This window comes from Schistocerca nitens, chromosome 1 (assembly GCF_023898315.1).
Source record: "Schistocerca nitens isolate TAMUIC-IGC-003100 chromosome 1, iqSchNite1.1, whole genome shotgun sequence".
NCBI classification, from domain to species: Eukaryota; Metazoa; Arthropoda; class Insecta; order Orthoptera; family Acrididae; genus Schistocerca; species Schistocerca nitens.
The window spans coordinates 634254330-634268655 of NC_064614.1; the positions used below are offsets into that span (position 1 = coordinate 634254330).

The 14326-nt window shown below is 40.9% G+C and overlaps 1 protein-coding gene across 1 annotated transcript in view; it reads right to left on the reverse strand.

Annotated features, from left to right (window-relative positions):
- Positions 1-14326, reverse strand: part of LOC126236653 (ionotropic receptor 25a) — a 485919-nt gene that overhangs the window by 205157 nt on the left and 266436 nt on the right. The window contains exon 11 of the mRNA XM_049946121.1: positions 2436-2635. Within this exon, the coding sequence (XP_049802078.1) occupies positions 2436-2635 (200 nt within the window). The remainder of the gene's footprint in view (positions 1-2435; positions 2636-14326) is intronic.

A 14326-nucleotide genomic window follows, 5' to 3' on the forward strand; every position in this document is an offset into this window, starting at 1 on the left:
TTCACTTATTTGCCATGTTCTGTAGATCACAGCAAGAAGAGGACTCTTCAGGGATGTCAAATGAGTCAAGGTATACATTAATAAAAGACAAGGAAATAACAGTGATTTATACCATATTAAAAATAAAAAATCATGATACTTCTTAATGATGTTCATACTTATGCAAGCTAAATTTAATGGAGTGAATTATATAGAAAGCTGATACTTAGAAAACAGCTGCTGCTTCCTCAGTTATACTGAAGATCTGCTGTTTACCACCCACAGGCTGCTTGATATTGATTTTTTTTACTGTTATCCTTCAAAGAACATAGTTGTCTTCTTCCCTAGGCACAGAGTCTGGTTTGCAATATATTACCACTTGTCATGCAGTTTTACAAGGAACACTACTATTTGCCATGTAAGTAAGTGAACTTTTCAATCCTTGAATACAGACATTCAGAGAATATGAAGAAAGAATGGCTAATGAGGTATGTTTTTAACACTCTTTTTAATTGATAGGAATTCCCACTTTTTTGCACTATGTTAGACAGGAACTTCCCAAATATCATTGCATCAAAGTACATAACTCCACTCTGAACCCTAGAAAAGGAGACAAAAACACACAAAAATGTTTTATGTCTTGTATTGTAATTAATTAATAAAGTTGTGAGCAATAAACACTTTACAGGAGTAAATAAACAGGGAAGTGAGTGTAATAATTCCAGGATCCTCAAAAAATATGTGTAGATTGTACTTTACATAATTTTCTTATGACACGCTGCTTATACATAAATACTTTATTTACTTTGGGTGCTTTTTCACAGAAGATCTTTCCATAAGAGAAAAGAGAGTAAAAATAAGCGAAACGACCCAACAGTTTTGTATTGATACTTCTAAGTGCAAAACAGTGCTTCTTGATTGGTTTATGTATGCTGTATACGCTTTGACCTAAGGTACTAGGTGATTTTTTTAAATTAATCCCTGTCATTTGCTCTAACCCCTACCTCTTTTTAGGCAAATGAAAGAAACACTGTTTCTAACAGCCATTCATTTTATGACTTTCTGTGCATGCCTGTCTCTCCTTCTGACCAGTAAACAGAACTATGGTTCAGCTTTGGTAATCATTTTTCTTATGGCCTACCATCAAGCATATTCTTAGAATATTGATCTGGTAATACTGACATGACTCTTTAAATAAATAGCTGGCTTTAAAAAGCATTTTTCTACCCAACATCCTGTGAACCTTGGCCAAAGGGCAACAGACAGATTCCATATTCCCAGATTTCAGGAAAACATTTGACACAATGTTCCACTACAGACTGTTAATGAAGGTATGAGCATGTGACATAGATTCCAAGGTATGTGAGTGGCCTGAAGACTTCTTAAGTAATAGAACCCATTAAATTGTCCTCAATGGCAAGTGTTCATCAGAGACATGAGTATCATCAGGAGTGACCCAAGAAAGTGCCTTAAGACCACTCTTATTTTCTATATACATAAATGATCTGATAGACAGGGTGAGCAGCCATCTGCAGTTGTTTGCTGATGTCACTTTTGTGCAGGAAGGTGTCATTGTGAAGTGACTGTAGGAGAATACAATATAACAAACAAAATTTCTTGTTGGTGTGTTGAACGGCAGTTTTATCTAAATCTGAAAAATGTAACATAATGCAGATGAGTAAGGAAAAAAATCCATGTTTGAATACAGCATTAGCAGTGTGCTGCTTGACAATATCATTCTGATGAAATAGTGATATGAAATGGAACAAGTGTGTAAGGATGGTAGTAGCAAAGGCAAATTGTTGACTAAGGTTTATTGTAAGAATTCTAGGAAAGTGTAGGTTCATCTGTAAAGAGGTCAAATGTAGAACACTAGTGCAACCCATTCTTCAGTACTGCTCAATATTTCTTACCAGTAGGTCCAATCAATACAGGAATATTACAAAGATGCTTTGTGAACTCAAATGGGACTTTTTGGAGGGAAAAAGATCTTCTTCTGTGGAGCACTTATGAGAAAATTTGGAGACTCAGCATTTAAACCTGGCTGCAGAACAATTATATTGCTGCCAATGCACGTTTCACATAAGCATCACCAAGTTAAGATAAGAGAAATAACAGTTCGTATGGAGACATAAAGACAGTTGTTTTTCTTTTCTCTATTTGTGAGTGGAACAGGAAAAAAAGTGGCTAGTATTGATACCCTCCACCACACACCATACAGTGGATTGTGGAGTATGTACATAGATGTGGATGTAGATATGAAAGAAAAAGAACAGAACACTTGAAATACTCATTGAGAAACCAAAAAAATGCAATAACCTGTAAGGAGAGTTATATAGGAATTTAGACTAGAACACAGTAAAGAAAGAAAAAAATTGTGTAAAACTAAGATTACTATTTCAAATAATCTATGTAGTGTGCACTGTTAAACAAACTTGTAACATCAGTTGTGATACCTGGTGAAGAAGTAGGCTGCAAGTATGCACAGCCATACATCATTCTCAAGAACAGTAAGAAATTTGAAGAGTGATGTTGGTGTTTTTGGTTTTTTCATCAGTATTGTGATGCCAACAAGATCATAGTAAGGCACTGTAAAATCCACCACATTTTCACGCTCTGCCATCACTGACAGTGCTCCTAGTGCTATGTGTGCTTTCTGAAAAATATGAAGTTATGTGCTGTAATACCAAATGATTTATTCTACTACATCTCACTGAAAATCAGTTTTGAAATGTCAGCAAGTATCAGAATTCAGCTTTAGCCATATTTTATGTGATAACCAAGTAATACATGAAACTAACCCAAGTAACACAAATATAGCTTTATTCATCAACCACAGAACAATAACAGAAACAAGCCTCTCAAGATTCCACATGTAACAAGACATACAGAGGGCACAACATAAACAGTACACAGAACAACTGATGTAAGTGGTATAAACTAAAAGGACATAGTAAGGGTGAGCCAGCACTGTTCCACATTTATATGGGTGTGAATCACGGGTAGACAGTACAGCAGAGACTATGCTATGTGCAGCTTCCTACGATGGCCTGCTGTGGCTGGCCAGTGCTGATACAATTGATGGTTGATTTAAGTATACACACATGGTGCACTACACTTGGTGCACTCACACCCACATGTACTAGTAGCAGGGTACAATATTTTATTTCATTTGAAAAGATAACTGATTTTGGCTTTATAGTAATTATCATATCCATAAGTGGAAAGAAATCACAGTTTGTTGCAATTTGTGGGACATGACAATGAAACTATAATGTGTGAATGTAGAAACATGTAATTTTACTACCTTGCAGTGAAAGTATAGTTCTTAGTTAACTGCTTAATGATATTTGTGATAGTTAAATAATGAGTAAATGTCACAAATCTTGGTGCTAGTGGTGCTGGTAGTATGAGTGGTGACAGATCCATAATTAAAAAATATTTACTGTGGGAATTTAAATGCGAGAAAGTGTAGTTCATATATTTACCAATTACATATACCAATTACATTAGTAAAACAATATAAGAAACTTCAGTGCAATTGTTATCTTCTGAACATAAAGGACCACAAATTAATTATTATTTATGAAGAAAAATTGACATGTTACAAATCACTCCATGAACTAAGAACTTGTGATCACCAGACCTGTCTCAAATGAAAAAATTCATAGATGTTGTAATTCCCTTGCTGACAGAGAATGGTTTAGTCAATGTCATGGAAACACTCCCTATAATTTAAATAACGATTTTCCAGGCAATAATACAATTTCATAGGTTTTTTAAAGTATTTTTTGGCACACTTTATTGACTGCATTCCAACAGAGAAATTCACAGTAGGCCTAACTGATTGAGTCCTGAAAACTAAAGTTCCTGCAAGCTTCTGTAAAGTTTGGAAGGTAGGAGACAAGGTACTGGCAGAAGGAAAGCTGTGAGGGCAGGGCGTGAGTCATGCTTGGGTGGCTCAGTTGATAGAGCACTTACCCGCGAAAGGCAAAGGTCCTGAGTTTGAGTCTTGGTCCGGCACACAGTTTTAATCTGCGACAATAAAATTATTCTATTCTATTCCTTACTTTGGTGCCCTTAAAAATGGAAATGTATAGGTTGAAGTTCAATGTAGTGGGAATTATTGATATGTAGTGGCAGGAAGAAGAAGAGTTCTGGTCAGGGAGCACAGGGTTATCAACACAAAATCAGTTAGAGATAATGCTGGCATAGTTCCAATAATGAATAAAAGAATAGGAATGCAGGTGAACTATTGTGAACAGCATAGTGACCACCACAGCCAACATCTACTGCAATACTACAAGTTTGTATGACTACTAGATGATGAAGAGACTGAAAGAATGTATGATATAAAAGCAACTAATCCAACAGTATAGGGGATGTAAATTTAATTGTGGTTTGGAGCTGGAATTTGATAGTAGGAAAAGGAAGGTGAAGGAAAAATAGTAGGAGGCATCATCTGGGGAGGGGGGGAGTGAATGAGAGAGGAACTGGCTTGTTAGAACTTTGCACTGAATACAATTTAATCACTGCTAATACTTGCTTTAAAGATCATGAAAGAAGACTGTATGATGTGGGAGAGATCTGGAGACACCAGAAGGTTTCAAATACATTATATAATTGTAAGGCAGAGGCTTCAAACCTAGATTTTAAAGTGAAAAATATATCAATGAGCAGATGTGAACTCGGACCATGTTTACTGGCTATGAAATGCAGATTAAAACTGAAAAATCTGTAAAAAGCTACAAAACCAAGTAGACAGGATCTGGATAAGTTGAAAAACCAGAGGTGGTTGAGAGTTTCAAAGGGAGCATAGGTAATGACTGTCTTAAACTGGTATAATGAACACAACACAATCTGAATTGGTAGCCTTGAAAGATGAAATAGTGAAGGCAACAGAGGATAAAATAGACAAGAAGACAAGGCCCAGAAGAAATCATCTGATAACATATGAGATATTAAATCTAACTGACAAAGGAGGATATATAAACACACTGCAAATAAAGCCAGCAAAAGTTAATACACATATCTAAAAAAATTATATTGATGGAAAGTGCAAAAAAGGCTAAGCAGGAATAGTACTCCGTCTTCAGGCCACAAGTGGCCTACCAGGACCATCCGACCGCCATGTCATCCTCAGTGGAGAATGCGGATAGGAGGGGCGTGGGGTCAGCACACCGCTCTTACGGTTGTTACGATGGTATTCTTGACCAAAGCCGCTACTATTTGGTGAAGTAGCTTCTCAATTGGCATCACGAGGCTGAGTGCATCCCGAAAAATGGCAACAGCACATGGCGGCCTGGATGGTCACCCATCCAAGTGCCGACCATGCCCGACAGCGCTTAACTTCAATGATCTCAAGGGAACTGGTGTATCCACTGCAGCAAGGTTGTTGCCTAAGCTGGAATAGTACAGAGAGAAATGCAAAATCTCTGGAGAAAAGAGAAATGTTGTATGAATATCTCAAGAGCTTGATAGCAAGTCACTATTATGCAAGGAAATTAAAGGTGTAATGTGAAAGGAGCATATAGATGGCCTGTACAAGGGAAATGAAGTTGAAGATAATACTAGGAAATGGATGAAGACAAAGATCAGATGGGAGATATGATACCAAAGAACAAACAACTTCCTTGAAGTAGACAAAATGCTATCAAAATTATTTAGATCCTTGGGAGAGCCAGCCATGACAAACTATATATGAGAGACAAAAATACTCTGAGACAACACAAAGAACATGGTAATACCAATTACAAAGAAGGCAGGAGCTGACAGGTGCATATATTACTGAACCATCAGTTTAATAAGCCCTAGTTACACAAGAATGAAACAGGCTATCAACAGAAGAGCGGTAAGAGTGGAAGAAGGTGCATTAGGGAGGATCAGTTTTGGTTTTAGAGAAATATAGGGACATATGAGGCAACACTGACTCATTGACCTATCTTAGCAGATAGAATGAAGAAATTCATATTTATATTTTTTGACATGGATAACTAGAATGCACTCTTTGAAATTCTAAAGGCAGCAGGGATGAAATGTAGGAAGCAAAAGCTCTGTACAATTCTTACAATAGTCAAATGCAGTTACAAGAGTCAAGTAAGATGAAAGTGAAGCAATAGTTGAAAAGGAAGTGAGACAGGTTTATAACCTTTCCCTAATGGCATTCAATGTGTACGTTGAGCAAACTACAAAGAAAAACAAAGAGAAATTTGGAAAGGGGATTTAAGTTCAGAGACAAGCCATAAAAACTTAGAAAATTGATTATGACATGGTAATTCTGTCTGAGGTTGTGAAGGACTTGGTAGAATAGCTGAAGGAATGGGTAGTGTCTTGAAATGAGATTATAAGATGGACATGAACTGCATCATTGGCCACCTCAAGCAGAAGAGTTGCTTTGTTGGTGACTCACAATTTTAGCAATTTTGACTGTGATAATCTGATGCTGCAGTGTTCATCTTTGGCATGACGGTATAGAAGCATTCACAAATTCAGTTAAGTGGAAGTTCCTCACAATTGTAAATTTATTTACATGTGAAAGCTGACTTCCAAATTTCCCTTTGTGTAAAATTGCACATGTCAGATCCATCCATTGAAATTCTAGAATTTAATATTTTACTGTTCATGTTGTTTTTGCACAATTTTCCATTGGTTGTGTCAATGCTCATGTATACCATGATGTTTTTAATTTTGAACATTTGTGAGTGCCATAAAAAAACTCATATCATATCAGCAGTTAGTGCATTTTAGAAACTTTTGGCAACAGTATTATAGCTCAAAACCACTTGTTTGCTAATGCAATTGTACAATTATTGAAAAGTAAATATGTTTTTGAGAATTTTTTGACACTTGCAAACACGTATTTTTGTGAATTTTTGTAAGTTATGAGTGTTGTACATGATGTATTTCACAGTACACTGGTGTTTGTCATTTAGTTAATGTAGCACATATTATAGCTAATATCATGTGTTATTTTTAATTTTCTCTTTCAACAGGTGTGTATAATATGTACATTTATCATATCATATATAAATGCTGTGCATCTTCATATTTTCGCAATGCAAAGACTGATCCATGAAATTTCAGGTAATACTATTTTCAAGTTTATTAGTGGCTGTAACCTCAAAAATGTTTCAGGAAATCAGCATTGCGACCAGTTTTTCTATTTCCTCAACAGAAGTCTCATTTTGCATTTTAACTGCTTCAGTTGTGAAAGGGAATTAGTAATAGTTTTAGTTTAACAGGCCCACAAATTAACAGAAAATAAGCAGGCTTATTTTAGAGTTACTAATTACCATTCTGTAAAATATTGCACCAGGCACAATGCAGCCCCACTGTGTAAACTGTTCTTGAATATCAGATGAGTTACTTGATGTTTTCAGGCAACTAAAAATCGACATGACTATTGTCAAATGATTGAAAGCTGCTGCAAATGGTTGTGTTGGGAGAGCTCCAGAGAGTTGTGTATGAAAGGTCCCTCAAGTGCAATACTTACTTGTGGAGCCTGTTTGCTCTGCATGAAGCATTGGCTCTATCACTACTCATTCACTTGTCTGTGAGTGGCATGTCAGTGGTAGGTCCAGGTAACCTGTACTGAGGTTATAGGGCAAGTGAGAACATGGGGTGTTATACCCATCCCCCTAACAGACAAATCTGAAGTGCTGCCTGTCATTGAAACTGATTCCTTTAGGAAACCTGCTATGCCAAGAGGAGACTAACTCACAAGATATGGAACTCTTAACTGTTGGAAGTTCAAACTTAGAGCAAATAATGGTAATACTTAGTGAAACATTAGCAGGAATGGGAAGGAACACCAATGGAACTCAGTTTGTATGCCTGTGGGCTTCATTCAATATGTTGAAGAGGCTAGTCCAGCAGCCATAATGGAACAGGGTGCAACCAACTGCAGACTGAGGCACAGATTGGAGCAAATGATGCCTGTCATCTGGGCTTCAAAGTAATATTTCGGTAATTCCAACAACTGGCAGAGAAGTTTGAGAATACCAGCATTCCACAGAGAAATTCACCCCAGCTCACAATCTGTAGCTTTGTCCTCAGAACTGATCACATCCTCCTGATTCTAAGTCAATTGGAAAGATAATCCACAGATTTGAAATGTTGAAATCCAAAACTGATGGTGGTAAGACATTTGGAGAAAATTAAAGTGTATTTGAAAATGATATGCTAATGGTAAATGTAGATGGTGTATTTGTTGCAGTAGACAAGAAACTCAGAGTGATTGAGACAGAAGTTGAAACTGCATGTGAGACTGTCTGGACAAGAACCAGTACCAAGGGTGGGCATAAACTTACAATTGGGGGCTTCCATTGACTGTCAGACTCACCTCCAGATGTAACCAGAAACTTGAGAGAAAGCCTAAGTTCACTAGTACATAAGTTCACCAAACAAACAGTCATTGATAAAGGAAACTTTAATCATCCAACAAACAACTGGGAAAATTAAAGTTTTGTAAATGGTGATCACGACATTCTGTGAAACATTGCTAAATGCCTTCTCTAAGAACTACCAAGAATAGATTGTTCAGAAGTCCATTCATGGTGGAAATGTAAAGGATATAATAACAACAAACACACTTGACCTGTTTGAGATTGTCTGCACTGACGCTTTTTTTTTTTTTTTTTTTTTTTTGGGTTTAAGGGCACTCAACTACTGAGGTCATTAGCGCCCAGTCACAATAGTTAGAGCACATAGAATCAAGTAAAACTCAAGGGTGGGGGGACACCAGAAAGTTCTTACAAAGATGCAGATAAAGTAAGTGAAAGAGTTAGATGTCTTTGGACAATCCAGTCAAAGTAATGAAACGAAGAACACGAGCAGCTGCTCGAGCATCATCCGTTAAAATATCCTGTAAAGTAGATGGCAGAGACAGGACAACACGAGATTGACTAAAATGGGGACACGACAATAAAACATGGCGCACTGTTAATGCATGACCTCAAGGGCACTGCGGGGTTGTGTCACCGGAGAGCAGGTAGCGGTGGCTAAACCGGCAATGCCCAATCCGCAACCTGGTCAGAAGGACCTCTTCTCACCGAGATGGTCGGGAGGAGGTTGTCCAAGCAGTTGGGAACAGTTTTACTGCCCGGAGCTTGTTTCCTTGAAGTGAGGACCAAGTATCCCACCACAAGGACACAAGCCTCTTACAAACAACCCCACTAACGTCAGATGACGGGACACAATGGGAGGCTGGCCGAGGCAGGAGGACTGCAGCCTTGGCTGCAGCATCAGCAGCCTCATTCCCAGGCACTCCTACATGGCTGGGAACCCACAGAAAGCTGACAGGAGAGCCACCCTCAGCGAAAGAATGGAGGGACTGCTGGATCCGTTGCACCAAGGGATGTACCGGATATGGAGCTCCAAGGCTCTGAAGAGCACTGAGTGAATCAGAGCAGAGTACATACGATGAATGGCGGTGGCAGCGGGCATACTGAACGGCCTGATGGATAGCAAAAAGCTCGGCCGTAAAGCTGGAACACTGGTCGAGGAGCCGGTATTTAAAGGTGACGGCCCCGACGACAAAGGCACAGCCGACACCATTGTCAGTTTTGGAGCCATCAGTGTAAATAAAGGTGTGACTGGCAAGTCGCGCACGAAGTTCGACAAACCGTGAGCAATACACTGCAGCCGGAGTACCCTCCTTCGGGAGCGAGCTGAGGTCGAGATAAACATGAACCGGAGCCAGGAGCCAAGGTAGTGTTGGGCTCTCACCCTCTCTGAAGGTGGTAGCGAGGGCAAAATCAAATTGTCGAAGCAGGCGATGAAAGTGGACTCCAGGGGGCAGCAGGGCAGACACATACAACCCATACTGACGGTCGAGAGAATCGGCGAAGAAGGACTGATAAGAGGGGTGGTCGGGCATTGACAACAGCCGGCAGGCATACCGACAAAGCAGTACGTCGCGCCGGTAGGTCAATGGTAATTCGGCAGCTTCAGCATAAAGACTCTCGACGGGACTAGTGTAGAAAGCTCCGGTCGCAAGACGTAACCCCCTATGGTGGATGGAGTTGAGACGGCGTAAGAGGGATGGTCGAGCAGACGACTAGACGAGGCTCCCATAATCCAGCTTTGATCGGACTATGGACCGATACAAGTGAAGCAGGACAGTGCGATCCGCTCCCCAAGATGAACCACTAAGAACTCTGAGGACATTAAGGGAACATGTACAACGGGCAGCCAAATAAGAGACGTGCGGAGACCAACAAAGTTTCCTGTCCAGTGTGAGCCCTAGAAACTTAGTTGTTTCCATGAATGGGAGAACAATGGGACCGAGATGTAAGGATGGCGGAAGGAACGCTTTATATCGCCAAAAGTTGATGCAAACTGTCTTCTCTTCAGAGAACCGGAAGCCATTTGCCACACTCCATGAGTATAGGCTGTCTAGACAACGCTGAAGGCAGCGCTCCAGGAGGCATGTTCTCTGGGCACTGCAGTAGATCGCGAAGTCATCGACAAAAAGAGAGCCTGAGACATTACGTGGAATGCAATCCATAATTGGATTGATCACTATGGCAAAAAGGGCTACGCTCAAGACGGAGCCCTGAGGCACTCCGTTCTCCTGGAGGAAGACGTCGGACAATACGGAACCCACACGTACCCTAAACTGTCGATCTGTTAAAAAGGAATCAATAAAAAGGGGCAGACGACCGTGTAGACCCCACCTGTGCTTAGTGCGGAGGATACATCCTCTCCAACAGGTATCATAAGCCTTCTCCAAATCGAAGAACATGGCGACCATTTTGCGCTTTCGCAAAAAGTTGTTCATGATGAATGTCGACAAGGTCACAAGGTGGTCAACAGCGGAGCGGCAGCGACGAAAGCCGCATTGAACATTGGTAAGCAGCCGTCGAGATTCAAGAATCCAAACTAACTGAGCATTAACCATGCGCTCCATCACCTTACAGACACAGCTTGTAAGAGAAATGGGGCGGTAACTAGAAGGAAGGTGTCTATCCTTCCCGGGTTTGGGTATAGGAACAACGACGGCGTCACGCCAACACATGGGGACTTGACCTTCGGTCCAGACGCGATTGTAGGTACGAAGAAGGAAGCTTTTCCCTGCCGGAGAAAGGTGTGCCAGCATCTGAAAGTGAATGGCATCTGGCACCGGAGCAGAGGCCCAGGACAGTGCAAGTGCACGTTCGAGTTCCCGCATAGTAAAGGGGGCATTATAATTTTCCAGATTCAGCGAGTGGAAGGAAGGTCGCCGAGCCTCTTCTGCCTCTTTCCTGGGAAGGAAGGCAGGGTGGTAATGGGCGGAGCTTGTAACCTCCGCGAAAAAGCAGCCAAAGGCATTGGAGATATCCACAGGATCAACAAGGACCTCATCACCTGAAGTCAGACCAGGTACCGAGGAGTGGGCCTTAATGCCCGACAGCCGGCGCAGGCCACCCCAGACGACAGAAGAGGGAGTAAAACTGTTAAAGGAGCTGGTGAAAGAGGCCCAACAAGCTTTTTTCCTGTCTTTGATGACTCTACGGCATTGCGCTCAGAGTTGTTTGTATCCAATACAATTCGCCAACGTAGGATGGCGGCGAAAGGTGCGTAAAGCACGTCGTCGAGCATGGATAGCGTCTCTACAAGCCTCATTCCACTAGGGGATGGAAACGCGATGTGAAGAAGAGGTAGTACGAGGAATGGAACGTTCAGCAGCATTGATGATAACAGCCGTGAGGTATTCGACCTGACTGTCACAACTGAGAAAATCGTGGTCCGGAAAGGTCACCAGGGAGGAGTAAAGTCCCCAGTCAGCTTTCGGTATGTTCCAGGTCAAAGGACGTGGGGATGGGGTGTGGTGCAGGAGACGAACGACACAGGGGAAGTGGTCGCTTGAATAGGTTTCAGAAAGGACATACCACTCGAACCGACGGGCAAGAGTGGTAGAACAGATCGAGAGGTCCAAGTGGGAGTAGGTATGAGCAGAGTCCAAGAGGAAAGTCGGGGCACCAGTATTGAGGCAGACAAGATTGAGATGGTTGAAGACATCTGCCAAGAGGGAGCCTCTCTGACTGGGTGCAGGAGAGCCCCAAAGGGGATGATGGGCATTGAAGTCGCCAAACAATAAAAACGGTGGAGGAAGCTGAACAATCAGGTGCATCATGTCAGCCCGACTAACTGTGGATGACGATGGAGTGTAGACGGTACAAACAGAAAAAGTAAAGGCAGAAAGAGTAACACGGACAGCTATTGCTTGGAGTGGGGTCGTCAATGGGATGGGATGGTAATAGACATCGTCCCAGATGAGCAACATGACACCACCATGAGCTGGAATACCGTCCACAGGGGTGAGGTCAGACCGCTCCGAGGTATAGTGGGTAAAAGCAATACGGTCAGTTGGGCGCAACTTGGTTTCCCAAAAGGCTCGTACTTCTGTAGAATTTTGAAAAATGGAGGTCAAACCCCAAGGGGGACCATCACATGGAAGGCTGAAACGGTTGAAACTTCTTTTAGTTGCCTCTTACGACAGGCAGGAATACCTCGGGCCTATTCTTACCCCGGACCCGCAGGGGGGGCACTGAAGCTGATATCAGTGACCATGAGACCGTTTTAATGATAATGATTACTGAAGTGCAAAGGGCCACTAAAACAAATAGGATTTATATTTTCAGCAGCAAACTAGATAAAGAGGCAGGAGTGTTGTATCTCAATAAGGAATTCAAAACATTTAGCTCTGGAGAGGAGCACACAGAAGAACTGTGACTCACTTTTGGAAGAGTGGTTGGCCATGCACTTAATAGATATATAAGTAGTAGTGCAGTTTATGTTGAGAGGGATCCGCCATGGTATATAGGCACTGTAAAGAAACTTTTAAATAAACAAAGCCTAATGCATAATAGGTATATAAGAAAGCATAGGGCTAGAGATAAGGAGATGCTGAATGAAATGTGCAGTGTTGCATTATCTCTGTTCACTCCTCATGGTGCATTGTGAACCACTCACATTTCCACAGAACTAATATTTAAAACAGCCACCATGAGCGGCTGCTATAGGGTGCTCACCACGTAGACCTACACATGCCACTAGATAATGCTGAATTCCCACTGCCTCACTATCTGCAGCTCTGTTTGGTCTGCACACCTTCTAAGTCAACATTTTCAGATTATACAAAAGTTACAGAAGACAGAGAAGTGAGGGCTTCATGAACCTAGTACGATTCTGTTGGTGCTTTGGCTGTTAGTGACTTTTGTAAACTATTACTATTGGGACAGAGAGAGAGAGAGAGAGAGAGAGAGAGAGAGAGAGAGAGAGAGAGAGAGCTTTATACTGAATACATTGTAAATGAATACATATATATTTTAGTCATTCTATAGTACAGTGTTTGATATGTTACTTTTTACTCTGATATGTTACTCTTCACATGAAGAAGATTCAAAATCTCTGCATACCAAACTAATCAATAATTCTCTCAGTGTTGGGAGAACTAACTAAAATTTTTCTTTTCGAGATACATCCAGGAGTATGAACTGTCTTGATTTCTTCATTTTTACATTATTCTTACAGTGTTCCTAAATTTGTTATATCTATTCTGGAAGTGGTTTAAATTTTGTATGCAATGGAAACTTCTGGAGAACAACAACTCACTGCAGTTACTCAGTTTCAGAGCCAACAAATCAAAATTTTGCTAGATAGCACAAATTAGCTCACAGAAACTCATCAGTCAATAACAAGTGAAAAACAGAATTCCAGCGGCCAGGTGCTGGCTCCTCCCTTCTGCTCTCATGATGAAAAAGAAGATGAACAGATGGAGTACTGGTTACAGCTCTAGCAGCACTTTGCAGCCTACAAATATTGTGATTCATGACAGTCTTTCTTTTTTACTGGATAGGAGTACACATCTTTTGTTTGTGTAAGAAATTGTTCCTTCAAACAAAGCCCCAAACCCTTCCCTATGAGGAAGTTGGTTGAAAAGTAGATGACTCGTATGAAGTGAAGTGTCATGTAGCTGCTAATCATTTCAGTTTTTTTCACACACATCATAATAGCAATCAGTTTTACAAGAAAAGGATTGCTGACCTCAAGGACATGACTAGGAACTATAATTTTAGCTGTACTTCTGAAACTTCTTTTCAAGGTGAAATTCTTCAACACACCATTATTCGTAAACTTGCAGACAACAGAATACCGGCTGAGTTTCTAAAGCATTGCATTCCTTTTCTCAATGATGCACTTCAAGTAATCAAAGCTCAAGAAGCGCATGATGCCATGGGACTTGATTTTAATATGACTTTTTTTGCAGTGGTCCCCAACCTTAGTTCTAAGGGAATTCTGCCCCACTTAGCTAATCTTGACAACAGCCAACAGCTAGCAGGGCATGAGGTGCCCAACCACTTAT